Source organism: Onthophagus taurus, chromosome 7, assembly GCF_036711975.1.
Source record: "Onthophagus taurus isolate NC chromosome 7, IU_Otau_3.0, whole genome shotgun sequence".
Lineage (NCBI taxonomy): Eukaryota > Metazoa > Arthropoda > Insecta > Coleoptera > Scarabaeidae > Onthophagus > Onthophagus taurus.
Window position 1 is genome coordinate 2,278,636 of NC_091972.1, and position 17,387 is coordinate 2,296,022.

Below are 17,387 nucleotides of genomic sequence, written 5' to 3' on the forward strand. Positions count from 1 at the left end.
GTACCCCGTTTTGCCCTACCTTCCCCTATCTGAAAATCGTAAATTTTGAAACAGTCCCTGCATATCAAAAACGAAGAGGGTTATGAAAATTTGGTTTGCGCCATTGTAAGTTTCACAAAAAAGTAGCTCAGGTTCGCGAAAGCCGCAACTTTCTATGTTTCATAATAACTGAGATACTCTACAAACCCTTTGAAATTTGGACACCCTGTACAATAAATGAAGTAAAAAATCAAAAAAAAAATTTCTTAATTTATAAATTAAGATTTTTTATGATTTCTATAGAAAAACGTATTCCAATTATCGGAAAAATCATCGAAATGCATTATCATGTTGATTGGCAATTTCGATTTCTTTGAAAAGCACTCCTGCTCTATTTCCTTTTCGCCGTAGCGTATACGGAAATTAATAGCTTTTTTACACCGGTGAATTTTGTTATTTTTCCAGTCGGCCTACTCATTCGATTGCCTCGTTTTCTTTAATATTTTTTTTTATTATCGTTCCACATTGCCAAACAGATACAATCTGCCCGGTAGCAAAAATACACCACCCCAAACAGAAAAATTTAAGTGACGTGGCAAATTTTGGGTGATTGATGACAGACAGCTCGCGGTCTTGCAAAGGATTCGTCTGTGAAACGAACCGTTGTTTGCCACACGATGCTCGATGGTACGTGCAAAAAAATCCGAGATAGATTACACGTGCCTAAAAAAAAAAAAATAACAACCCCATTGTCAAGACTAATAATGATTGATATCACGAGTTTAAATTTTTTAACTGTAATAACTTAGGTAATAATTTTTATTTGTAACAAAAAAAAAACTTTAAGTAAAAAAAAAATTTCTCATCAACAAAAGAAACACCATTAATAAAAGGCCTTTTATCTTAATTGCATAAAAGATTAAAGAAAAGAACGTCCGAATTAAAATTTATAATTCAAGAACGATCCCGTCGGTCACGCATAGCGCATCTGAAAATGAGAGAAAAGAGGAGAATCGAGTTAAAGAAAGAGGTAAAGCTTGAAGCGAACGTTTTTGGGCAGGAGATGAGGGTTGTAAGTGAAACAAATAGCGGTGGGAAATGCGGTTTTGGGTGAATAATTCCTAGTATAATGAAATACGCGTTGTGCAACGTGGTTGCGTGTTAGATTAGGAATTCATGGTTTGGCAAGCAAAGGGGTTCGGCACGTGATAAATTTGCGCAGGATTTGGAAGCAGGATCGAAAGCCATAATTATACCATGATGTATTTCCGGTACGGAATTACTACGAATACTTACATCACTAATTAGTTACTAATTAATACCCATTAAATCGAGAAAGTTAAAAAGTTACAAAAAAAGTTTGCTGTAAATCTTTAATTTGATTATTGTTAGAGTAGATCATTAGTAAAACCATCATCGTTTTATGCTTTCTTTTAAGATATTTCCCATTGAAATATCTTGATTTTTTCAAAAATTATCAAAAAAGAATAACTTGATAAGAACCGTTTTACACAGGATGTTTTATGAGGAACGGTACATGAGTTAATATGTTATAGATTTGTTCATTTTAAGCAGAAAAGTTCCTAAAAACATGTGCTCAATTCTCAAGAAATAACTGAGAAACAGCCAGTTAATATATAATAGTTATTTATATTACAAGTGGGCTAGAAACATAATTACAGTACGAGTGTGGAGAATTGCAATTGTAATCACACGAGTACTGTAATTATGCTCTAGCCCACGTGTGATATACAGCATTTTATCTACGACTGCTAAAAATTACTAAAAAATCAATTTCTTTAGAAAAGTCTATTTGACATTTATAAAAGTATTTTGAAATGATTGTTGACAATTTTGAATTGTCAGTTTAAACAACATGTTTACTCATCTGGAATAAGTGTTTTGAAATGTAAAAATATAACAATTAATCTTTATAATAAATAGTATTGTTTCTGTGTAAGTAGATAGCACTTTTTCTTTTGTATTGTTGCTCGTTTTAATAAATTAAGTCTGTTCTGAATAGGCTAAAAATGCGTTACGTAATGAAACCAGTGCGGTAATGAACTTCATTGCGTAACTCAAATCACCTCAAATGAGTGCGGTAATGATGACTTATCCAAGCAGTCGTAGATAAACTGATTTATTTAAATGTGTACATAAAATATCGAAATTGGGACTTTAAAGGAAGGGTTCGAATATTCCACCACCTAACTCGATGCACTTCGCTGATCTCTTGAAGATATCACGCACTGTGCTGCGTAATTAATCCTGATGATCCTTGATTCGTGCAGTATTGGCCGTAATACGAGCGATTAGTTCATCATGCGTGTTTACTTTTACTGATAAACATCCCTTTTCAGCCATCCCCACATTACAATCTCCTGACAAACTCTGTTGGTTCAAGGTGTTGTACTGGTTGAACATGGAATGGATACAAGTCATGAGTACGCAATGTTCTCCATACTTTTAAATGAGGAACACCAAGCCGAGCAGAAAGTCTTCTTGTACTGGTAGACTGCGTTCTGCCGACTGAAGAATTTCTTCAACTTCATTCAAAGTTTGCACACCTGCACGTTGAGAATGAATACTTGTATTTGGAACCGGTTTCATACAATCTGTTGAATGTTCGAGTAAATACTCTTGAATCTGGTAGCACTCGGTTAGGAAATCGTCTCCTATAGTTCAGTTTCCATTGCAGAAACCGTAACAGCATATTCTGCATGAGTCAATATGTGTGACATTATCAACAACTTAGTCGATACATCAACCAAATAATGTTAAATGTCAAACATTGACAAATGACACATCAATTTATGCATTTACTGGCTGTATCTCAGTTACCTTTGAGAATTGATCACATTTTTTTAGGAATTTTTCTGCTTAAAATAAACAAATCTATAACATATTAACGTATGTACTATTCCTCATGAAACACCCTGTATATTAGATTGAAACAAGACTACCAAACAAGATATCACATTCCAACCGTTAGGGGAGAGTTGGGTAATTGCGGACACTTAAGGGAAAATTGAAATAAAACAAAGCCTGATAAAGTTACGAATGTTACTTAGTAATGACGTACAGCACGTGGGTTAATTGCGGATGGTGGATACTTTTCATCACAAATAAAGCAATAATACTCTTCCTCCTTCGCATCTCTTTCATTGGCCTTTTTTTTCGTGCGTGGTATATCCTTCCCTTGAACCTTTGTCTTAATCTTATCATCTATCGGTTTTTTTTCTACAATATCTTTCATAGGATTACTGGTTATTACAGCCGAGTGATTTTTTCTGCGCGTTTGTTTACTTTTTAGTTGTGCTAGTTTGGAAACAGTAACAATATTTTCAAGTGGGGTTGAGTTATCCAACACAGCTACAAGGGTTACTGGTTCTCGCTGCATATTTGATGTCGATGCTATCTGCGTATCACGCGTCAGGATTTTGAGATAGTGATGTCACATCTACGAAATATTCATCAAATTTGATTGTATCTATTGGCCAAATATCAGCTGCCCGAAAGCCGTTTGCTGCTTTGTCTATCTTGCTGATACGATTGAAAGCTTTCGTGCAAAGTTCCACCATTTCATACTATGTAATTTTTCGATTTACATTTGAAGCCTTGTACATGGCTTCAAATGTCACACTCTCTGCTGTATGAAGTCTTGAGTGGTCCAAAAAATGTTAAGTCCAGTAATTGCATACGATGCGAGACAACAATATTATTCCATTTTGGCGAAAAAGCAGATAGCAAGCAAGACTAACATGACTTTCATGATTATCCAGAATAAGTAGAATTGGCTCTGCAACTGTTGGCTTAGCATAGGAGATGAAGTGGTGTAACCAATCTACCATATCAGCATTACCTCCACGCAACAACTGGGCTCATACGCTTTCTTTTACAAATAAAAAACGGAGGAATTTTTATTTACTTTTATTTTTCTATTTACTTTTCTAAAAATCCCTAGATCTAGTTACTTTTAATACCAACCTAATTTTTTTCCCCCAAACTTTGATTCATACCCCTCCCTATACTTAATACATTGAAACGTGACGTCACCGCAGGATTGGCAGTTAGAGGGCGCCGCGACCGCCATCTATAGGTTATCAGGCCAACCACACCCTTTTAGTTTCAACACTCACCGCTAGGTGGCGTCGCACGAGGTAGGCAACCAACAACACAGGCCCGTGTGACGTCACGAAGGGATGAAGGAATACTTCCGCTGCAGAACTCTCATTATTCCCCTACTAATATGATTAGCATCAAAGTGGTGTTTTATTTGCAAAGCTTCGAAGTTGTTGAAGAACAACTTTCCTTCTGTTTCATTAAAAGCTGTAATTATATTGATAGAAGTGAACTCATGTTTACGTAGCGAAATATTAGGATGCCCTTTTTTAAATCCGTAGAACCACTCTTTTTCTGTCATTTTATGATATATCATTCTAATTCTTTTTCTTGGTCTTCTGAAAATATATTCCTTATTATTTAAGCTTTCTTCTAAGATATGGAAATATCTCTATTCATCTAAAACTTATAAAAATGAATGTGTTTTAGTTCGGATATATTTAATAAATATTATGATATTTTTGAGCTCGTATAAATTAATTAGTTCTTAATTCTCTCGTTATTAATTTTTTGGCACTAGACTTCGTTAAAGTTTAAGTGTGAGGGGTTCTAACAGAAAGGGTTTAGGTACGTGATAAATTTGCTCCGGATTCGGAAGCAGGGTCGAAAATCATCCGGTAAGGATCTTAACTAATTAATACAAACAACTAAATTAGTAATTAGTTACTAATTTGTACGCGTCAGTTAAAATTAAATCTTTTATGTAAGCTGATTACCCCCAGATATACAAAGAAAATTTTAAAACGAAATACCTAATTAAGAGATATCAACACTAAAACTGTTCCAATTTTAAAAATTCAACAATTACCAGCTCCAAAGTATTTGGGTTAAAGCGTTCCTTACCCACAAAAAAAAATATATTCTTCTATTTTCGGGAAATTCCACCGTTTTAATATATTTTCTACCGCTGCCTCGCTGTTGCTGTAGCGTTGGCGTGAAAAATAATTTAATAATTGGGCTCGGGGCTGAAACCGGAAAAGTTGTGAAAAAAAATACGTGTGGTGGGACTTCAGCATTTCCCATCCAATCACGTAAAACCACTTTCAAACTTTTATCCATTTTATTTTTTAATACCTACGTGGAAAAAGAAAATTATTTCAGTTCATTTTTTTTAGTTCCTTTTTACTTTTTTGGCAATTAAATTGTTAAAATTAAGTGTTTCTAAGCCAGCTGTAGCAACAGCAAAGTTGATATAAAACTGGTGAAAATATAGCGTTTAGAATTTAATTTGTTGGTTTTCCATTAATGTTATGAAAACTGTAGTGGTATGAGAGTAAAAACTCGATATTGGCTTGTTCACATCATAATTTGTTTGTGTGTAAATAAGCTCGGCACATTTTTGTTATCAAATTTACGACAAAATTGTAAATTGTTTACGAACGTAGTTTCATATAAATACAGAAACCATTTTGAATATGATATTTGATAATTTATGATGTAAATATAAATAATAAAAATTGCGGAAAAATATCTCTCTGGTATTCTATTATTTTTTAACACAAATATTCCAGATTGAATTTTAAAATATATCAAGTTAAATAAAAAATAAAACATGATATGTTAGTTTATGATAAAATATAGCATCGATAAAATTTCAGTTAATTCTAAAACTTCTTCGATAATCAATATAAGGTTTCTCGAGTTTCTTATGCCCGGAAGTTTTTAATTACTTCTAACTTCAAAAGTTCGCGAAAGCAAATAAAAACTAAAACTTGAGAAAAATATTGAAGCATCAAAGTGGTTTTGTATCCAAGCTACCACCACCGGAAAAAGCTAAGGTTCACACGCGTTTCTTTAAAATTACGTTAGAAAACCCGACGAAAAGTCAACCATAAAAACCTGAAAGCCACGTCAAATAAGAAACGCAATTTATATACATACAAAAGAAAACATACGAGGGGGTTAAATATTAAGGGCACTTCTGGGTTAGCAGCGAAATGGAGAAATTACGAAAATGGAACCTCATTCCGAGCGCCGAGCAAAATTGTTTCCTTTCCCCTTAACTTTCTGTGGAAAATTTGTTAAAATATTTAGATGTTTGTGAAAAATCAATTTAAAGTTTGTATAAGTTTAAGACAGATTTATTATAAATACGTGTTTTTGACAAACTTTTATTTAGCGGTAGGGGTTGTCGATTTTAAAATGAAATATAGCTCTTTTTTATTGCTACATATCACCGTAAAAAAGCACCATTAAAGTACCGTTTCCCGCAATAAAACGTCGTTTATTATTTTTTACTACGCTAACTATAAACCAAAAAAGACTTATAAATCTATTCGCAATTAATCCTTCATATTCAATGAAGGTATTCAAATGAGGAATTCGAGTTCTGAACACGAAATAAATAATTTATGAAATCCTATAAAACTTCTCAGTCGGAGATAAAAGCATTGTCCAAGTGAGCTTTTCACAATCATAGGACATGAAAATGGGAATTTAATCCCTAACGTTCAGTAAAAAAGGTTGCCAACTTGTTTTTGACAAGATTTTAAAGTGTCCCAAGAAAAGCGACGACAACTAAATGTATTTTACTGGATGAAATTGCATTTCGTTCATAAATAACGTCGCGCTATGTCGGAAATGTTTATAGATAGGATGCTTTTGAAATATGCACCGTGTTAAGAGAATGATTTATGCGACATCTTTCCTCGATCGGCGAGGTCGTATTAATTTAAAAACTTTTTAATTATAATTTTTAAAATACATAGCAGCATAATAGTATATTAAAAAACAAGTTTCGTAAGACACGCTTGAAATGCACGAATTCAAGTTGAAAAACTTGCTTTAAGTCTTCTGAAACGTGTTTTTTATGCTATTTTTTGTAATTCTCGTTTTTATACTTTTTTTTTAACTAAAATAAAGTAAATTTTGACAATGTAGAGAAATAGGTATGTAGCAGTTGGTAACACTTAAAAATAGAAATTTGAATTGACAATTAGAAACTGTCAAAACACAAAATATATTCACCTGAAAAAAATGTTTGATGTACACCTCCCAAAATAAGAGAAATTGCTCAAAGTCAATGTCCTCATCATTGTGGACCTTGTATTCGATGCTAAGAACGTGTTAAGAACGTATTTCCCGCTCCAAAAATGGAACCAAATGTTAAGATAAATGGTATCGCTTCGTGTATTTCTGTTCGCAAACAATTGCAAGCGCTATTGCAGCGTTCGATTTTTTTCGACGTTGTTTTGTCATCGACCTGTGGGCCTCAAATGTATAATTATACTCAGTTAGTCGTAAGTCGAATGTATCAGAGGATAGAAACCAGACGTATCAGTGACAAAATTGCAGTAAATTTATATAAATATAGTGAATTGTGATATAATTATATTAAAATTATATAAATAATATATCAGACGTACAGCAAGACAAAGGTATAACTGATTATTTTTCTAACTTCTATATTTTTCTGCAATTGCAATAAATTTTTAAATATTTGACCGTTCCAGAAAATGATTAGAAACAATAAAAATCAAAATAATAAAAGAAAGCGACATAATGAATCGCAATCGGAAGATGATATTATTACTTCGTACAAAAGAACTCGAAAGAGTATATTGAGCACGTCAGAATCCGAAGAACAAAATTCGACAAAATCGGAAAAAAATATATTCGATATTGCATGGACTACCGAAATTCCGGAATAAGAGTACCAATTAGCCACTCCACATCAATTCTTGACTACTTCCAGTTATTTTTCTCCGAGAGTTTTGTGGAATTTATCGTCAAAACAACAAACGATTATGAGGAATGCATAAATAATAATAACGCTCCGAGTTCTTCACGAGGGATTTCTCTTGCTGAAATGTATCGTTTCCTCTGTATAAAGATGTTGATGTCGCGGAATAAAAAACTATCTCATTCTGAGTATTGGGCAAACGATGAGCTTTTGAGAAGCAGAATTTTTGATGAAATAATGTCAAGGGACCGATTTTTATATTTACTAAAAATATTACATTTTAATACCAATGATACGCAAGCAAATGTTGATAGATTATATAAAATTCGGGAAATTTGAGATATGCTTAGAGAAAGCTTCAAGAATGCGTTGTATCCCTTCCAAGATTTATGCATTGATGAAACTTTGTTGTTATATAAGGGCAGATTGTCCTTCAAACAGTATATTCCATCAAAGAGGAACAGATTTGGTATTAAGTCCTTTGTGTTATGTGATAAGGAATCTGGATTTGTTCAGGACTTTATAATTTACGACGGATCCCTCTCCAATATTACCAACACAGATGCAAATCTTGGAAAATCTGGGAACATTGTTGTCCAGCTACTCAGACCATATTTAGAAAAAGGGCATACTCTATTTGTTGATAACTGGTACGCAAGTCCAGCACTGTTTATTTTTTTGCACTAACGCCTGTGGTACCGTGAAAAAAAGACGCAAAGGTATGCCAAGAATGGATAAAAAATTGAAAAGAGGCGAGGCGAGTTTCTGGTCGTCAGAATGAAATGGCATGACAAAAGAGAGGTGTGTATGTTATCGACCTTTCACACCGAAGAATTTGTCGATACAAAAATCCATTATCGCACAAAGGAAATGATCATAAAACCAAAGTGTGTCGTTGATTATAATCGTTCTATGGGAGCCGTGGATAAAACTGATATAATAATAAGTACAATTCATTCCCAAAGGAAAAGTTTAAAGTGGTATAAGAAGTATTTTTTCCACTTATTGGATATATGCATATGGAACGCTTATTGTCTATATAAGTTGAAAAGTGGGAAATATACATCGATGGCTAAATTCCATCTTGAATTAATTCGACAAATTTTAAGACGCTACCATTCATCGAAAGCCACGAAGAATGTTAATAAATCTGGACATATTAACACAAAGCGTCTTACTGCAAGACATTTTCCATCACTTTATGAGAATAACAAGAACGAAGAGAAAAAATCCACTAAGAAAATGTGTGGTATGCAAAAAGAACGATAAAAGCAGTCAAACACGATATCAATGTGAGAAATGTGATGTTGGTTTATGTGTATATCCGTGTTTTGAAAAATTTCATACAGAATATTATTATTAAAAAATTACCGTTCAATATTATGTTATAATTATAGTTCCTATATTGTTGTATAATATAAAAATATTAATTGTATTGTTGAATTAAACATACCTCCATGGAAAAATTATGAACACAAATCATTTTGTTTCTAAAAGTAATGTCACAAAGTCGTTTTTGAGACAAAAGTCTTGGCCCCGAATGCTAAAGACTGCTTAATGTTCCCACTTTCGGCACGGCGCTCCGTTCTAGACGAGGTACTCCGTTCCATAGACAAAAATTGTCACATTGACAACTAGAAAAATTAATGACCACCCAATGTCACCAACTTGAACTGGTTCCATAAAATGTTACTAAAATCTCATTACAGCATCGGATGCTGTAAGGAGTCTCATTACAGCACCCGTTTGAGTACTGTTATAGCTTCCATTACCGTAGCGAATTACAAAAAATTATTTTCACTCAACATCTGCAAACACTAACTTTTATGAAAATTTAATGATTTTTGTTCATTTGGGTCACATATCCATGATTAATGAACCTTTGTAGTATTCCAACATGCCCATGAACTATTGATTGACGTACACATCTTCTAATAGCATATATTAGCCCCATCACATCGTTTTCTCACATCAGCTGCATTCACAACAATGCATCGTTAATCTTGTTTAGCTTCCAACATATTTTTATTTAATATTCATTTTTGTTTTCTTTTCACCTGGGTAATTCAATTAAACAAATTTTGCACTTAAAGGTGAAATGTCTTTATTATCACTCTACCGGTTTCGCTCCTTTCGGAGCATCTTCAGGAGTTCCTAAAGTTATTAATTTTACAACACTTTCTATTATTATATAATTTTACATTTTAACTTACGTCAATTTTTTGAACAACTAAACATGTATGTGATACTTTATTGAATTAATTCACTATTAAAATGTTAATCTCTAAACATGTGCTATCATACATCACTTTTTATTAAATTTTAGGTTATGTTGAAACTGTCAATGGTATATTTTCTATTTTAATGTTGGTAATCTGTCAAATGTGATTGTCGTGTATTGAATTTAAACTTTCTTGTTTTGAATAGGTTGATTTTCAACAGGTTAAAATGAGGTATTACAACATAAACATATTAACTCCCTACATCAAACACACTGAAAAATATAATGGTACAGAGAGAGCAGCTATTTTTAGAGTTCGGGAGGTTTTCGTGGAGGTGTGTATGGTTGTTTGAGATAGGTATATAGTGGTCTTCTTGTAGGTATAATTTGTTCGTTTAGGCATGTTACATCAGGGCAGTTGTTGAGGAATTTATTAATTTCATAGCTTTCCATTATTTCTAAATAGTAACTTTTATTGATATGATGAAGGATTCTGGAATTTTTATCTTCGTTAACCCATTTAGTCCCAAGCTGCTTTATGTTTAAAAAATTTGATTTTTTATACTTTTCCTTAAGATAAGATGGAATGAAGAGTATAAAAATCTACACAGGTGTTTGAAACAAAAAATTGTTTGTGAGATATGAGATGGTGCAAAAATGCACCACTGGTAAGATAAGTGAACAAGAGCACACAAAAATTTTGATTATCATTTATTAAATAAGTAATAAATTAGTCGTAAATAAATAATAATACTAATACAACATTATACTAACAAATACCAACTTTAGTATAAAGTTTAATATAAAAAATATTTAAACTAAAATTGGTGCAAAAAAGCACCCATGGGATTAACAGTATAACGATTTATTGTGATAGTCCGTAAAACACTCTACATGTAAATGAACATTACACTTACTACACATATGTATAGTATGTTTATGGCATATTTTACATCTTCTACGAGCTTTAGAGTCGTGATTCTTTATTAAATGGTTATTGGAAGATTGAAATTCTCTGTTTGACCTCGTGTTTCGTTCAGTATTAGGTGTTGCGTTTTCATATTTCATTAGCCGAACTGCAATATGTGATTTAAAATCCAATTGTGCCATTTTAGTATTATTGACAGTATTGTATAATTTCCACGCGTTTATTATGACACTATCCAATGAATTAATAAATAGTGGCCACCACCACTTCTTTCCTAATACTCTTGTTCTATAGTTGGCTATTCCTACACCACCCATGAATTTATTACATTCTGATACCGCATAAGGTTGATTAACTAGTGTTTCCTTTTTTTTCTTTCTGTTGTACCTCTTAATTGATCTACATTCAAATGGTTAGTAATTACAGTGACAACGGAGTTATCATTCCATCGTACTAAAGAAATTTTTGAACAGGTATGTATCAAAAAAACCCCTTTCCTTCTTTGAAGTACATTTTATGTTTTCTAACGGACAATTTTTCGTTCTGTTATCGCGTACAGTACCGGTAGCAAAAAAAACTTTATTTTTCAATTCAACAAACAAATCAAACGATGAAAAAAAATTGTCAACAAATATCCGATGAACATGAGGATTTTTCACTACAGAGAGTAATTGCATAACTACTTCACCACCCAAGCCTAATTTTGATTTTCCCGTTTTCATTGCGGCTCCAGCGTAAGGTTCAAAATGAAATAAATATCCGTCAGATGAACATAAACACCAAAGTTTGAAACCGAATCTTACCGGTTTCCCTTTGATAAACATTTTACATGAATGGCGCCCAAAATGTGGAACCATTTGTTCATCAATAGATAAATTGTGACTAAAAACACCAAATTGTTTTTTTTTGTTTATAAGCTGAAGGAATGGTCGTATTTCTGCAAATTTATCAGATGGATCTAATAGACTGTTATCTGATAAATGAAGGTTTCGTTTTATGTTCTGAAATGTATTACGACTCATGGTTTTTTTGACAATTTCGACCCCTTTATCTTCTTCATTAGACCAAAACATAGGAATTGTTGGTAATGTGTGATATCCAGAAAGTAAAACAATACCTAAAAATTTTAATAATTGTTCTTTGTCTAAACGAAAGTTTGGTCGATTATTATCGTGTGCGTATTTTAAAGAAAAGTTAATAATTAAATTTAGCATTTCATCATCGAAATATAAAAAAAATAATTCCAAAGGCGTCTTTTCCACAAGTTTTTCTCTAAGAACATCATGATCTAAAGATTCGATTGATAATGCGAAGTGTGTGTAATCGATCTGACTTTTTTTCCATTTTATATCAAATCTATTTTCTTTTTCCTTCATAAGACGGCGTTGTTTCACCGCTAGGAACTCATCGTCTGAGGAATTGTATTCGTCTGCAATGGGTACTTGTACCTCGTAAGTACCGGCGATGTCTATGTCCTGAGGACAATTCATAGACGTTAAATTTTCGTCGTCTATACACTCCTCATCTGTTAGGTAGCAACAGGAGGAGGAATATAAACAGCATCCACGACGGCTAAAGTCAATATCGAATAAAAATAAATTTTAAATCACAACAAAATAATATAAGAATTACCTCCCTTTCTCTCTATTTCCAGTTCATTAACAATTTCTTCTAGAGAAGCATCTAATTCCCTTTTTGTGAGAAACCGAGACATTTTGCACAAAAACACACTCTTAACGCAGTATTCCATAAATGACTAAATTCGTTCGGAAATTCACCTAACAGACGCGTCTAAACTGGTTTCAAATAATACGAAAGATGATGCAATCCTTATATCTCTTCATACATCGCCCCAATGGTGCGTTTTTGCACCATTAATGTTTCAAGTCGTATTTTCAGAATCCATATTTTTATTTCGCGTTTCAAGATATATATGAGGAAAGTATGCACTAAAAACTTGCAAATGAAAAAATTTTGAAGAATTTTATACACTAAAAATAGTTTTATTTTCATTGTATATTTTGAACAGAAATGTTCAATAGAAAAGAATTGATGTAAATATGGTTTAAATAGCAAGAATTATGAAATATTTTGATATGTATAGCCTAACAACCTTATACTGTTATCGTACAAACAGCTAACACCTTTAAATTTGGAAATGTATGGCTGTAAAATAATTTTAAAAACGCTGGTGCGTTTTTACACCAGTGGGACTAAATGGGTTAAATTCATGTTTTGAGTTAAATGTTAAGTAATTTCCGAAGTTGGAGTTATTTTTGTGTTTATGTTCTCTTATTCTTTTTCTAAAGCTTCTGCCTGTTTCTCCAATGTACGCTCCCGAACTCTAAAAATAGCTGCTCTCTCTGTACCATTATATTTTTCTTGTGTTTGATGTAGGGAGTTAATATGTTTATGTTGTAATACCTCATTTTAACCTGTTGAAAATCAACCTATTCAAAACAAGAAAGTTTAAATTCAATACACGACAATCACATTTGACAGATTACCAACATTAAAATAGAAAATATACCATTGACAGTTTCAACATAACCTAAAATTTAATAAAAAGTGATGTATGATAGCACATGTTTAGAGATTAACATTTTAATAGTGAATTAATTCAATAAAGTATCACATACATGTTTAGTTGTTCAAAAAATTGACGTAAGTTAAAATGTAAAATTATATAATAATAGAAAGTGTTGTAAAATTAATAACTTTAGGAACTCCTGAAGATGCTCCGAAAGGAGTGAAACCGGTAGAGTGATAATAAACACATTTCACCTTTAAGTGCAAAATTTGTTTAATATTTTTATTTCTTATCCAGACCGGTTTAAAGCACATCACATAAAATGTATATCAGGTGCTCGATTTCTTGTAAGTACCCGTCTTTATGACATGCTCTTCGCATGTTATATACATCATATCTTCCATCTATTTTCATTGATACATGCGCAATAGCTTTCTACGTATACATAAATTCCATGCATTTGATATTAGAGGTATCGATTACTAACTGTAACGAACGAATCTTGAGTTTCTGGAAAATGTTCTATTTCTCGGATTGAAACTAATATTTATAAACAACAACGAAATGTTGCTGAATTTTTAATTCGAAAGTATTAATTATTTTTGTAACTCTTAGGTTATTCAATTATCTTCTAAAAGCTTTGGGGATAAAACGTGACATATTAAGGATGAGTTAGTAGAGTATTATTTGCGCTGAGGCTTAAGTCTATGACATTTGGATCCAAGTGGAGGATCAGTAACGAGAAGACGACCTAGTGATTCAGTTTAGCACCCCGAGATATAACGTGGGATTAAAGTAAAGCTCGAACAATAGTCTAGCCGTTTGGATACACAGAATTGATACCATTAATTTGAAATGAAATACTACTCAGAATGAATACTAAAAGATTAACTATGAATTAAAAAAAAAAATGGAAATCGCAACTTTTAAATTAATTATGTAAACTGAGTTGATTAATTTCGAACAGAAGCTTTCGAATAGAGGATGCCACGTCTGGTTTCAACGACGGTAACAAATTGGCGCGACGTTTAAAATATCAGGATAGCCCAGGCGTTCGTTTGCCTAATGGTCCCGAACCGTGGAGGGCGACATTTAACACCATTAGCTCGAAAGATTAATGCCTGAAACGATGTCTTCTTGATATATTGTTTTGGGTAGGCGTCAAACTCGGAAACGGTGCCAATTTCTCTCTTTTTTATTAATTGCACTTTGTACTAGCAATGGCGGGGACAGGAAACGTTGTTCTCGAACTGGAAGTCCATTTTTCATTTAGGAAATTATTAATGTCCCTTTTGTTGAAGTGATACAATGCGCTTTCACGGATATAAGAAAGAAAACAATTGTTCTAAAAGTGTAAATTGATCACGGAGGGAAAAGATTAGTTTCCATTGTTGCAATCTGAACGTGTTTCCAAAGTTATATTACCCGAGGGATTTTCAATTGTAATGCAATTTTCTGAAATTGTTTGCAAGAAAATATTATCCGTTGTTCAGGTAATATAAAATTCTGAAAACTTGTCAATTTAACTTCCTCTCGTTCCACTCATATGGCAAGATATTTGGATCGTTGGTTAGGTTAAAAGCGACCCTTCTACATGATAGATACGATAAACTTGAAAGCAGTTCGAATAATTTGCTCAAAAGTTTTCTAATTTCGAAGTTTTCCAACTTCTCAAACGTCCCTTTTTTTCTGAATAAGTAAATCTGCTTCCAATTTAGATTTACTTCCTTCCTTAACATTTTTTTTATTGCGGTTTCTTATACTACATCCCGCTCATAACCGTTACAAAGTATAATGTCTCGTTGGCAAGATTCGAAGCTCGAATTTTTGCACCATTTATTATAAGTGCTTACAATTTAGTCGTCTGCTGCACGACCAGCTTGTTTTTCACACCTGTTACCAGTACATTTTGCATAACAGCCATCCATTAAATAAGTTTATTTTGAAATATTACTTGAATATTTTTCTTGTATAAATTAAATTTAAATCCCAAGGATCCCTTCTAAAACCTGTCCAAACCACGATATCATAACTACTCTGTGGTCTTCGTCAAACACAATCTACACAGTTCCAACATCGTCAAAGGGATTTAGAGCCCCCCCCAGTGTCTATACACATATACCGTTGACCGTGAGTTTGATTATTTTGGGTTATCGAATTGAAAGGGGGTTCCCATGAACGTGTACCAACCTAACCTGTACATTGAAGGCTTCTATGGATTATTTTGGAATTCCATTCAATCTCCAAACCATGTTCAGCGGGACGTACATTCGTTTAAACAAGAACAGAACCGCTTCGTCTACTCAATCAAATGTAATGAAACCAATTCAGGTATGTACACATTTGTTAAACGCAGTACGTGTTTGGTTGCACCTTGTTTTGTAGCTCTGTAGATTCAACTACTTAGTTTTATTATAAATTGAATAAACAGAATTGATGGAATTTTCAAAATGATCGAAAATGTATTGGGGATTTGAACCAGGCTTCAGGCAAATTAATAAAACGAAATTGGGTTTTTTATAGTCCCGGTCCGACAGTAAAATGCCCACCTGAGGTTATAAAAAACAACGATAGTACGCGTCCGGCGTGCTTTTTTTACGGTTTCATTCGGAAATACCGAGGAAAAAAATCGTAAAGGGTCGCTTTGACTTGTCGATCTTCGGTTGAACCGTTCCCACGAACTTTAGTGGCGAAGTAAAAGCCTTTGAGGGTGCTGGTAAATAAATTCTGAAGTCCTCGGAAACGTCAACTGCTTTATTTTGCCCGGGGCGATAAAAACAAATAATAAAAAAGAGGAGGTCTTGTCTTAGATCGACTACAAAGTATCATTGTTAAGGGGTGCTATTCAACGAGCGATAGGATCGTAAAATATAAATGAATTGTAGTGTAAATGTTACATATTTGTATAATTTTTTTGTTATACCTCCAAAGATACACGAAATTGGAAAACCCATCGTCAAGAAATTTTCTAACTCCAATTAATAAATGGTGGAGGCGCCAGAATTAAAAGAAAATCTTACTTACTTGAATAATGATTATGATTGGAACCGGATGTCCCCGTTGTTTTCATTTCTTCCTCAGCCTTCATTACTTCGGATTCACAATCCAAGTCCATCGGTTGCTCGACGTTCCACTCCACAATGACTTTCCCCGATATCAGCGATCAACACGACGCACTATTCAAATTAACAAGATTGCACCGGTTTAATTCGATTAAGCTGGTAAAGCTGTTCACGTTCGCGGATCACCACTTTTGTTCCTTTTTTATTTTTCTTTTAACTTCAAATTCGATTTAAACAAATCTACAACTTCTTCTTTAAGTAGTAATGAGCTTAGAGCTTTGCGTTATCCTGGAGTCGCATACCTAAAACGAAAAACGGCCAAAATTAACTAAGCAGTCGTACAACAGGTGCAATTTTCGACAAGTTTGTAGCTTTAGAGCAAAGCTTCTCGGATGACTGTTTAAAACTGGGATAGCTCCGCAGGCATGCGTTTCAGAATGCAACGGGGAATGTCCCGTTAAGCTGTTAAGTAGTACGCTCTGCAGGAGGGATAATCTCGTCTGTCGCAATAACGAATGATTAGAATACGAAATATTTTTAATTTAAATAATTTTAATAAACTCCTCCAATTTTTCATGGACATCACCATACATTTCCATGTCATTTCCGGATTAAATGACGTTACGGTGGCACGGGACGTTGTCGTGTCAGTAATAATATGCAAATGACCCGTGTAACAGCTTCTGAACGGGGGAGCGTTACATATTTTTTCAACCCTCAATCGACCCGTTCGTCCTTATAAAACTCTCATTTTCTACAAAAACCAAACTCATATTAAAATAAAAACAAATATAGTAAAACGTCGATATAACGAACCTCGAATATAAGCACAAAATATTTTTAAGTCATACATTAGTATTATC

General features: G+C 33.2%; 1 protein-coding gene across 3 annotated transcripts in view; it reads right to left on the reverse strand.

Moving 5' to 3' along the window:
* The window catches only part of LOC111421286 (KH domain-containing, RNA-binding, signal transduction-associated protein 2-like), a 249,709-nt gene that overhangs the window by 179,531 nt on the left and 52,791 nt on the right, over positions 1–17,387 (reverse strand). For all 3 annotated transcript variants that reach the window (XM_071197442.1, XM_071197441.1, XM_071197439.1), the window contains one exon: positions 16,487–16,826. In XM_071197442.1, coding sequence (XP_071053543.1) covers positions 16,487–16,577 — 91 coding nt within the window. In that variant the 5' untranslated portion in view covers positions 16,578–16,826. The remainder of the gene's footprint in view (positions 1–16,486; positions 16,827–17,387) is intronic.